The following is an 11,961-nucleotide window of genomic DNA, read 5'->3' on the forward strand; positions in this document are numbered from 1 at the left end:
TTCCTAAAGTCCATTCCTGTCTCTCTTTTTGGTACTAGAACCCTCTTTTTTGGGGGGAGACTACCCCTTCCCCATTCTCATTCCAAGTAGGATTGCCTTCTTCCCCAGTTTCTGGAATGATTCAAATTTGACCAATCAGAATACTGCATCCTCCTGGACACAGTGATTAGCTCAGCAATAGGCATGTGAGCCAAGCCAGGTCCTAGGAGAGTCAGTCCTGGGACTTTTGTTAGAACAATTAGGAAGGAGATGTTCTCTTTCCTGAGTGGTTGCCAAGCTGGAAGGTAGAAGCCTGGAGTTTTTGTGGTCGCCTTTGCTACCATCTAAGAATGATGCCAATGTTGAAGAAAGTAGAGCTGGGAGATAGAGAATGATTCCTGTTGACATGGTTTGAGCACTGGTTTTAGCCGCACAGGAAAGGCAAGGCAAGGCAGGGTGAGGGGAATACGTTCCACAGCCCACAGGAACCACAGATGGTACAGGACCTTGTATACACTATGCTTTTTCCTGTACATACATACCTATGGCAAAATTTAATTTGTAAATTAGGCACAGTAATAGATTAACAACAATGATTATAAGAAAATAAAACAATTTTAACAATATAGTGTAATAAAAGTTATGTGAATGTGGTCTCTCTCACCATCAAAATATCTTATTGTACAAATTTAATGTCTTTTCCATCTTATCTAAGCGGTGACCACTCACTGTGGCCGTAACTTTTGCAGTTTGAGGTATGCCAGCAAAACTATAACAAGTTTCTTTTTCCTTCTTCACGATTTCATGTGTAGAAGATTCGTTCTTCCTGTGGATCTTAGCAACCTCAGCGTACGATATTTTTCTTTTCCTTATTAAGTCGAGAACTTTCACCTTTTCACCTAAAGGCACCGTATGACTTCTCTTTGGCATATCTGAATTACCAGCATCACTACTCTTGTGATTTGGGGCCATTATTAAGTAAAACAAGGGTTACCTGAACACAAGCACGGCGATACTGAGACAGTGGATCTGATAACTGAGATGGCTACTAAGTAATTGGTGGGATACACTGGACAGAGGGGATGATTCACATCCCGGGCGAGAGATTTCATCCCACTACTCAGAATGGTGAGCAATTTGAAACTCATGAATTGTTTATTTCTGGAATTTTCCATGTAGTATTTTCAGACCCCAGTTGACTGAAAGTAACTGAAACCTCGGGAAACTGCGGCTAAGGGGGGAATGCTGTATGTATATCTAGACTGGGTGTTGCAAGTCTGAAGGCCCAGGTTCTAAACTTCAGATGGGAGCCTTTGGGCAAGTCTTGTGAGACCTCTAAGCCTTGGTTGCATCATCCAATACATGGGATAAATAATGAGCACCCTGCCACGCTCCCCCAAGGGTAGGAAGGTCATCGATCCCTCCTTCCTCAAGTATGGAGGGGGTTTCCTGGGCTGTGTCCACGATCTCCAAATAATTACCGGGTTGTGAAGACCAGTTCCAGGTTTTGTGTCAGACGCCAGGTCCGAGCCCATGTGAGGAAGGGAGGAGAGGTTCCCTTTCCGTGACTCTCTCCCGACTGGGGGTGGGGAGGCTCTGCTTCCTATGACCGGTGCTGCACCTGCTGGTTCTCCCTCAGATAAACACACACATTTTATGAACAGAAAAGGTGAAGCTGTGAGGGTTGGCATTTCCTCAGGACTTATGGCCAAGAAAGGGTGGGGCAGTCAGGGCAACTTCAGGCTTGGTTTTCTGACCTGTGATATTTCTGGGGGACATCTGCCCGGGATGAAATGCTGGCCTGAGACAGGAAGGCCCTGTCCGAGGTTCAGCAGCACTCAGTGCCCAGGGCCTGGCTTTGGCCCAATGGGGGAAGGAAGCCTCATGTACCTTCCAAACAGGGCTCTCAGCCTGCCCAGTTCTGCACTCCTTGAACCTCCTGAAGCTCATATGGAGGGTGTGGGTATGTGGGATGTGCTGGGGTGAAGAGTGCCCCTGCACAGGGAGGGGGCTGAAGGAAAAGGAATGAGCCTGGCCCTGGCTGCGGCCTGATCCGGAGTCCCAGGGACAGGGTTTTGAAGGTAGGCATGAAGTATCTTTTTTCTTTAAATGATAACTTAAGTGGGAAAGAGAGACAAGAATCCCATTTTCCTTCACAAACGAGCTGAGGGCTTCTCTCTATATACAGTATGTTTAATATGGAGGAGAAACTGCATGGAGGGAGCACCTCGATTTCCCTTGGGAAGGGGAAGGGAAGGTCCATGGCTTCCACAGGTCACCCTGGGGCCCAGCAGGGATGAGGCAGAGCTCTCGGCCCTGATTTCCGCTCTTTTGCTTTTTTTTTTTTTTTTTTTTTACCAGCATCAGGACTTGCCTTCCCAGCATCTTCAGCTGGCTCTTACTACTTTCTCCTTGTTTGATTTGCTAAATGTCTGTTTTAGTTCGGTGTTTCACACCCACTCTGACAGTCTACCGTCCCCCCTCCCAGACCCTGGGACATCTGCCAGGCAGTGACATCAAATGTGAAGTTAAATGCAGCTCGGCTCCACATTGCATCCTGACTCTCCGTCCTCCCTCCACCACCTCCTTCCTTCCAAGAATGCAGATGCCCAGACAGTGGAGGGGCTGAGCTGAGTGACCCTTCCCCCAAAATATTTATTCTGGAAGTTTTATCTCAAAGTAGAGGGCCTGGTATAATGAACGCTTAGGTACTCACCACCCAGCTTTAACAATGGTCAACATTTTGCTGATCTTTTTAATTTAACTTCATATATATATGTATATATATATATATATATATATATATATATGCACACATATATATGTATACATACATATAATATATAAAAGAATATATTTCTTCCTGAAGTATTTTAAAATAAATCCCAGATATCATTGTATTTCACCCTAAACTACTTCAGTTTGACTCTCTAATGAATAAGAAAGCTTTTAAAAATAATCACCATGCCATAATCAAAGCCAAGAAAATTAACAGTAATTCCTTGTCATAATCTAAAACAGAAGCCATATTCAAATTTCTGTCATTGCTTCAAGGCTGTCTTTCACAGTTGGTTTGGATCTATATCTTTGAACTCAAAAAGAAGTTTGCTGAGCAAATTAAGCGTGAGCAGGCTTCTGATAAGAAGTTTAACCTTTAACGGCCAGGACTGTTTTCAGGTGTTTCGCAGAATTGGTTTACATGTAAGTAGTGGACTTGTTATACAAGAGTCTCAATTCCTTTGGTCACCAAGTAAGAATGGAGGGGCTGCATCGTGCCAGACACTATAGCCAGGCAACGAGCGGGGTGACCCGCCCGCAGAGGCTCACGGCCCAGAGCAGGAGGGATGTGGCAGTGAAACCTGTGCGAAAATGATTCCCTGTGAGCTAGTGCACAGGAGCAAACAGAGGCTGTGGGGGTTCAGTGAAAGGAAGAAATGCCAACATTAGGTCCCATTTTTGTAAAAAGACTTTTTATGCAGAAAATATTCAATAATTCAGATTCCTTTGATTTGGCCTCAACTTTCCTCCACTCAGTTATCGTTAAGATGATGCCATAGATTGAATGTTTCTGTTCCCCCCAAATTCATATGTTAAATCCTAACAACCAATGTGATGGTGTTAAAAGCTGGGGCCTTTGGCAGGTGATTAGGTCATGACGGTGGAGCCCTCATAAATGGGATCAGTGTCCTTATAAAAGAGACCCCAGAGAACCCCTTAGCCCCTTCTGCCATGTGAGGACACAGTGAAAGATAAGGTCTATGAACCAGAAAGTGGGTCCTCACCAAACAAACAAATTTTGTCCACAACAACAAAATCTGTTGGCACCTTGATCTTGGACTTCCAGCCTCCAGAACTGTGAGAAATAAATTTCTGTTATTTTTAAGCCACCCAGACTATGGTATTTAGTTATAGTATCCCGGACTCACTAAGATAGGTGATGTTTAACCTTATATATATTTCTCCTCTTTTTTTTTTTGGCCACCCAGCTCGACATGTGGAATCTTAGTTCCCCGACTAGGGATCGAACCTGTGCCCCCTCTGGTGGAAGCACAGAGCCCTAACCACTGGACCGCCAGGGAATTCCTTATTTCTCCTCTTTTCATTCATCTCCTTTTTCCTTCCTGCCCCCTTTCCCCCTCTCTGCCTCCCTTCCTCATTCTTTTCCTTCCTTCCTTCCATCTTTCCTTCCTTCCTTCCTTCCCTCTCCCCTTCTTTCTTTCCTGTCTTGTAATTCTTCCATCTTAGTAGAATCCCCTTCCTGTCCTTGACCTCTTTCCCAAGTCAAGCTTTCCTGAAGTGGATTCCCTTCTTCCTGAGGACCCCTCTCTTAGCCTCGTCCCCCGGGATGGCCCAGGGTTCTCTGAGTGTGGATGTGTGGTTCTTGCACCTCTCTGGAACCTTGCTTCACAGTTCTCCCAGCATCCAAATCCACTCTATTTGCTCTGCAGTTGTCTTCCTTGGAGTTCCTCCAAAAGCAGGACCTGAGACAAGGGTTCTGGTGCAGGAGGTAGATTTGGGGGGGTGACCTGGGGAGGCAAGAATGAGGAGCGGGGAGAGTGAGACGCGGAAGGAGGAAAAGCCACCGAGAGCGCTTTAGTGATGTGGTGACTGGTGTGGGCACCTGGGGCTCAATCTGGGTAGAAGACACCTCAGAACTGCCTCTGTGGAGGGTGGGAGGCTGGCCCCCACCTCCACTGGTTGGGACTTGCTTCTCTGGGGTCTTCACTCTCCCTCACTTTTGGGCTGACCCGTGTGGGCTGAGAGCGCTCCCTAAGGCTTCAACGTGGAGTGATGCTGGAGTATTGTGAAGGGCTCAGCTGCACTGAACTCAGAGGTGGGCCGAGGGCATCAAACACGTCTGCTACATCAGTCCTCATTCCTTCTGCTTCTCTGACTCATTAATACTAATAACGACAACATAATTTATCGAGTGCTTTTTGTGTATCAGTCACTGGTTTATAGCTTCCCAACCATTTTACCACCTAATCTTCTAAAAAAAACCTATGCGGACAGTGCTATTATACTCTCATTGTACAGCTAATTAACTGAGGCTGAGAGAGGTTAAGTTGCTTAATCTTAACCTTAACCTTAATGGTTAAGCACCCCACTGGTGAACTTAACCCAGGTGGATTTGTGTGGTCAGGTAACACCAGACTCAGATCCTGCTGTTAAAAGCCTGCAATTAATTGCTCTAAATTCCTTTTGGAAAAATAGGGTGTAATATTTTGGTTGTGTGCTGTCGTGCAGAAAGCTGCTGGGATGCGGTCTTCAGGAACGTCCTCCTGGGTTGATCTGAGGTTTTTCTCACTAGACTCAGCCGAAGTCTTGTCTTTGGAGGTTGAACGTGACCAGATGCTGCCCCAAGACTCTGCCAGCTGCTTGGCAGATGTGAGCTGCTGCCTCAGGGGAGTATGACAGAATGCCTGAGGAGGGAAAAGGATCTGGAAGTACAGCTTGAAAAACACACCCTTCCACTCTGACCCTGGGAGTCACCTCACAGAGGAGCGAATGGCATCTCTGCCTGAGACCCTGCTACTGCGGGCTGCTTTCCCGAGCCGGCAGGTGGAGGTGGGCGGGGGCTTCTCAGGTTGTGTCTGCTCAGAGATGAGAGGGCTCAGACAGTCCCAGCCCCTGTTCCGCACCTCAGGCGGGCAGGGACTGGGGTGGATCATGGCATCAGCACCTTCCAGGTCCCTGGGGACGACTGAGAGGAAAGTGTTGTAAGAGATGGACCGTGGCCTGGACTTCTCAGAATCATGGGCCAAAAAATTCTCTCTTTTCTATTTAAGTTGGTTTGCCTTGGGTTTCTGGCCTGAAGAGGCCAGACACTTCCCCCCAAAGCTGCCAAGTGACCCAATTAGGCTGCTCCAGCCACATCTGACTGCCCCCCTTCTGCAGTCTCCCCTCTGTCAGGAGCTTGATCTCCCTGCCCCTCCCCACCCAGGAAAGGCTGGGCAGCTGTCCTCTTCACTGGGGATGAATTTGCACCTGCTTGCTCCCTGGTCCCAGATCACTGACATTTAAAGCCTGCTGCTAATTGTGATGTGACAAGAAGGAGATTCACTTAAATCTACTCTAAGCCAGACACTGCTAGGTCATTATCTCATTAAACTCTCCAGAGCCATGAGCAATTTTGGGGGAGGGGGAAGGGGGCCCTTGAAATCACCCATGGAAGTGACTGCCTTCGGTGGGCCAGCCCCCTGGGTCCTCTCTGGGGCTTGGGTTGAAACTCTCAGGTCCAAACTGCACCACAGAGGTGAGTGGCTGTGCTCTGTGCCCTCGACCAGAAAAGTCCTGTCTTTGTGAGTCTGTGCACCTGGTCTGTTATTGGGTTGCATGTTTTTTGTTTGTGGTTTTGTTGTGGTTGTTCTTTTTTAGTTTTTGTTTTTTAAATAATGTGGTGCTTGGTTTTTCTCAAGGCTGATTTGTAGACTCTGGTGCAGAATGTGCTCTGAGCTTTTGGGGAATCCTTTAGCCTGAATAACTGGCGGCCGGCTATGGCCAAGCCGGGGCAGAGCTGACCCCAGGCATGGACGGGGCCAGCCAGGCGGTGCCCTGTCACACACAAGCAGCCCTTCCGAAGCCCCTCCAAGACAGGCGACAGCAAACAGAGACCGAGGGGCAAAGGAAATTTATTTGGACTTTTTGGAACAAAAAAGTTGTTTTATGTTACAGAAAAACACAATCATTTACATTTTGGAAGCTTCACACTCTGGGAATGAGCCCTAGTGCCAGGTTTTGTGAGCAAAAGGCTTAAAACATCCCGGCCTGACTGGGTGGCTGTGATTATCAGGACTTATTTTCCAGAGCAGGTCTGACTCTGTCCGTCACATGAGTCTCACTCTAGAACTTTTGACTCTTTCAATAGCAAACATCTTTGCCCCTGAAGCCCTCTTCAACATGACCCTTTCCCTCCCATCTTCCCATTCTCTGCCTTACTTTGTAACTGGCTACTTATCCCGTCACCTTGGTGTCTCAGCGCCAAAGCTTCAACAAAACAGCCTCCTTCCTCCAGGCAGTTCACTTCCCTCACCTCCCGCAAAATCGGCCTCGGAACTCCTCTCTTCCAGCAAGCACTCCAGTTCTCCCTGCCCGACCCTGTTCGTATCTCCAGAGACCGTGACCTGGATCAAGGGACACTCTCGGGGGTCAGAGGACCTGGGTTCTAGTCCTGGTCCTGCCACCTGTCTGCTGTTATGGTCTTAGGTATTTTCTTACTTTTAAATTCTCAGCTATCCCGCTTCAAAGGGATGTGGCATCACTAATAGATGCTGACGTGCCCTGAAAAGTAAAAAGGCTACCGAGTGCAAGCAGGATTAGCCTGTGGGTCCTGGGCACTACCCTGCTCAGCTCAGCATTTCCCACCTGCTGAGGACCGCACTGTGGCTCAGCTGCTCGGTTGCCATGGTGAAACGACAGCCTTTGCATGCTGGTGAGTGGGCTTTTACCATCTGGAATGCAAGGTCCCTGAGGGTAGGACTGGATTTTAATATTTATTTGGTGAGGTTCTCAGCCCATGGTACCAGTTGCGGCGGAGCACAAGCAGGTGCTCAGTCTTAAAATTGGTTGCTTAGATTCCAATTTCCTTGGACAGATCCACCTCCTGTAATGTGATGACTGCATCACAGTGACAGGATGGTGGGAAACCCAAGCCTCCTCGTTTGTTCTACTGGACATGACCTCTAGCGAGAAGGGCGCTGCTGGAGGCTGGTCCTGGGGTCCTGGGACTCACTGACCCAGTGTTGACCCAGGTCTTGAGACCGTCTGCTAAAGCCCGCAGACCCCCTATAGATTTCACCCTCCCACTGGGATAAAAATCCTTCCCAAATGGATGGGAAACATGGACTTGCTTTGGGTGAGCATGCAAATTCCAAAGAGGGACACTACCATGTTATAAACCCAGTGTGGGATCAACCCAGACCATTCAAAGGGCCACACCAAGGACCCCTGCTCTGGGGATCACTGTCTCCAATGTGGGGTCCTCACTCTCTGATGAGCAAGACCACTCTCTAGCAGTCAGAGAAGGCCAGAGCCCACCACTGCCCCAACAATCTCCAGCTTCAGCCCCCTCACCACTCCGACCCTGGGCGGCTGGCAAAACACCACAACCCTCCTGAAGGAGTCATCTCCTCTTCATGAAAACCATGAAGATGAGAAAATGACCTCACCCCACCCAGAGAGCCCATCACACAAATGTTATTCAGAAAATACATTCTGGATTCTTCCCCCTCCCACCAACACGTTCCCTACCTCCCACTGCACATGGCTATATGTTACACTTGACAAAATGCATCTTCTTCTTTTTAAAAATAACCTGGCACTTCGAGATCCATTCAGGGCAATGACATTGCAAACACTGTGATTTAAAGTCAGTCACAGTAGGACTTCCCTGGTGGTGCAGTGGTTAAGAATCCACCTGCCAATGCGGGGGACATGGGTTCAAGCCCTGGTCTGGGAAGATCCCACTTGCCGTGGAGCAACTAAGCCCGTGTGCCACAACTACTGAGCCTGCACTCTAGAGCCCGTGCTCCGCAACAGGAGAAGCCACTGCAATGAGAAGCCTGCGCACTGCAACGAAGAGTAGCCCTCTCTCGCCACAACTAGAGAAAGCCCGCGCGCAGCAACGAAGACCCAACACAGCCTAAAAAAATAAAAAAATTAAAAATAAAAAAAAGTCAATCACAGTAGAAACAAAGCCAGTCTCTAGAAAACTAACTTGAGGGCCCTCAAGTCAGTCAAAATGGGTTTGCCTTGGTCAGGCCCATTGATGGGATTGGAAACAGCACCCCAGCAGCATCCCGAGCCCTGGCTGACCCCAAAGAGCCTGGAAGAGCTGGTGTTTTGCTTCAATTCCATCCAGAATAAAATGCATAATAAATAAATAAATGCTTCCGACTTGTGTTGCGTGGGAGTATCCAGCTGTGTGTGCCTGTAGCCTTTACGATGCTCCCCGGATTTTCAGAGGGAAACTTTGCTTGATCGTCCAAAGGGTCTGAAATCACCCTGGGGCCACGGTGAAGCATGCAGTGAGAGGGAGATGGAACAGGGAGGAAGACTTCTGTGAAAATCCCAGATCTAGTCCACTGTTTGCTGGATGGGCCCTCCTTCCCGGTGGGCATGGATCCATGTATTTATATCTCTGGTTTCCTGCCTTGGAGTTTTCTGCCTTTGGAAGAAGAGTGGCTTAGAGGAGTGACAGAGAGATGACCCGCAGGCCTGCATAAAGGATGTCCACACAGGCTCTCTTCTCCTGCAGACACCTGGAAGCTCAGGTTTCTTCCCTCAGCTTTGGGAAGAGAGGCTTTCAAGGCTTCAGCACCCAGGGCTGAGGTCCAGCTGCCGCAGCATGTCCTGCAGAGACCCCTGCAGCCTGCTCAGGGCCACCACCTCCGTGGAGTAGAGGGAGGCTTCCAGGACGCCGCCCAGGCTCTCCAAGGTCTCCAGGGCTCTGGCCTGGGGCAAGGGGCAGCTCTTGGAGGAGGCCAGCAGGTGGAGAAGGTCCCGGAGGTTCTCCAGGTCATTAGATATTTGGATCACATTTCTGGAAGGCAGACTGGTGAGGATCTGTTGGTAGATCGCCAATGTCTGGTCCATCTTGGACAAACTCAGGACAGGGAGGAGCCCAGGGATGAAGTCCAAACCAGTGACCCTCTGTTTGGAGGAGACGGACTGCTATGCAGGAGGAAGGGGAGAGCAAGAGCTCAGGGGGAGAGAAGTCAGCTCCGCAAAGCCCCTGGCCCTTCCCGCGAGCGTGGAGGTGCCTCCTTTCCCCCTTCCACACCATCCTGCCTAGGCCCTTATTTCTTGTGCCCACGTGGCTGCCAAGCCTCCAAGCTGGTCTCCTGGGCTTCTGTCTTCCTGCCCTTCCCAAACCACCCTGCCCTCCACTTCCAGACCAGCTTTAGCAGGCCGTTTCCTCTTCCAGATGCCTCTGCTATAGAACCAGCCATGACTCCCTATTTCTTACTTACTGAGTTAAGTCTCTTCCCCAGGCATTGAGGTCCTGCATACATGCCCCTCCCCAACCCTTCCACCCCCAGCGGACTCCTTCCTCCCAGACAGGTTCTCCACGAAGTCTCACCCCCTTAGGGATCAAGGCCCCGTCTCACTCCTCCACTCCAATAACTCTGGTTACGAGGAGGGGCTCTCCCCCTCCCCCGCTGCCCACAGCGCTCACTTCCTGCACCACACCGGTCGGGACACTCTGGGTCTATCGTGTGCAGCTTGTTGAATGACTATTTTGAAAGCAAGGAGACTTAAGCGTTTTTCCCTATGAAATGCTCAAGACGCTATCCGGTTCTGAGCTGTCCCTGCTTCCGGCCACCTAACGGCTCCCTGGCTGCCCAAGGCTCCTGTTAGAAGTCCAGAGTGGCCAGGAGATGTGGAAGTCTCCAGATTGCTCCATGCAGATGAACAAGTTGGCTTTTAAGGCAGGGGGTTATCAAAAGCCACGTCTGAAAACCTTTGAAGAGGGCATGCTCTGTTCTGGTTCTGCAGGGGTGTGTGTGTGTGCGTGCGGGGGAGGGGGTCACTTGCTTTATCTAATTTAATCTTGAAACGACCTTGTGAAGACTATTAAGATAGTCCTATTATCTAGATGACGAAACCAGGGTTTAAAGACATTGAGGAGCTTAACTAGCTTAAGATTTTACGGATAGAGAAGAGAAGGGTGAGGATTCACACGTAGCCTTCCTAATTCTAAATACCGGCCTCATCTGGGAAGTGGCTGAAGGTATAGGCTTGTGGACCTCAGAGAAAAGACCCAGGGGACATCGATAGCCGTTTGCAAATACGTAGAGGGTCGTATGTGAAAGAGGGCTTGACAGGCAGGACCAGCAGTAATGAGGAGAAGCTTCGCAGGGTCAGAGTTCAGCTACCAGCCAGGAAGAATGCCTAATGATTAGAACGTTCTAGAGATGTGTTGGAGGCCCAGAGAGGGTGCTGCTGGGGCTCTGGTCAACTGCCCAGGGAACACCGGACCGTTATGCTCTGGTCCTGGGCACTAGGATTCCAGTCTGGGAGGAAGGGGAGTGAGGAGGTGGGAGGCAAGGGGAGCAGGAGAGCAGAGGCAGCTGTCCATGTGGTAGGGAGGCGTCAAGGCCGCCAGGCCCCTTGCGCGAGGCTGCACAGCCTCAGCCAACCTCTGAGGTCCGGTTTCCCCACGGGCCAGCCACAGTTCTACCTCGTCTCCCAGACCCTCCCTACCGTGTGTGATATGTCATTGATCCTGGTGACAATCGTCTTGATGAGGGTTTTGGTGTCATCCTGGACTTTTCGGATGGGCACAGCTTCAATGTAGGACAGATAGGGCCAAAGCCACAGGAATCGGCACAGGGGTCCACAACGCATTTTTCTTCCCGGGATGTGCTTCTGGGGCCTGAAAACAGAAGGAACCACACGTGGCATGTCGCTGGGATCTCAGAGAACACCCACATGTCACGTTACCAACCACATTCTCAGATGCGGATAAAAGCGAGATTTGCTTTCTGCTGTGGTTATCATTTCCTCAAAGACAATTCATTATCTAGAAATACAGTAATGAAATGCATTCCCTTGGGGAAAGGCATGGCCGGATCAAGAAAACCACGGTGAGGTGTGCTGTAGACCACAGAGCAGGAAGACAGGGCATGAGTAAACGGATGGGCTTTTAAGGTATGGTTGGAATCCAGCCATTTACTAGCTTCATGACTTCAGGCATATCCTATAACCGCTAAAAACTCCTGCCTGCATCCCCTGCAATATACCTATCTCCAGGCTTTTATGAGGATCAAATTAGATAACGTGTGTGAAAGAGCTTTAAAGGTGTTGTGAAGTGTACTCTATTTCTACCCTATTATTAGAGATTGTGTTACTGTCCTCTCCATTAACTCTCTCACAGCAGCCCACTGATATTTCCGTGATGGCATTTATCACCGGCTTTATTACTTCCTTTCTCTCCCACTGGGAGCCTGAATCCAACCGGCACTTATGGAAGGGCTGATA

The 11,961-nt window shown here is 49.4% G+C and overlaps 1 protein-coding gene across 1 annotated transcript; it reads right to left on the reverse strand.

Moving 5' to 3' along the window:
• Positions 1-9,291: 9,291 nt before the first annotated feature.
• Positions 9,292-11,328, reverse strand: LEP (leptin). The gene is made up of 2 exons (XM_028165224.2): positions 11,185-11,328; positions 9,292-9,651 (listed from the first exon to the last, which is right to left on the reverse strand). The coding sequence occupies exons 1-2, from the start codon at positions 11,326-11,328 to the stop codon at positions 9,292-9,294; spliced, it is 504 nt and encodes a 167-aa protein (XP_028021025.1).
• Between the last annotated feature and the right edge of the window lie 633 nt (positions 11,329-11,961).

The sequence above is a fragment of the Balaenoptera acutorostrata genome, chromosome 7, assembly GCF_949987535.1.
Source record: "Balaenoptera acutorostrata chromosome 7, mBalAcu1.1, whole genome shotgun sequence".
Classification (NCBI taxonomy): domain Eukaryota; kingdom Metazoa; phylum Chordata; class Mammalia; order Artiodactyla; family Balaenopteridae; genus Balaenoptera; species Balaenoptera acutorostrata.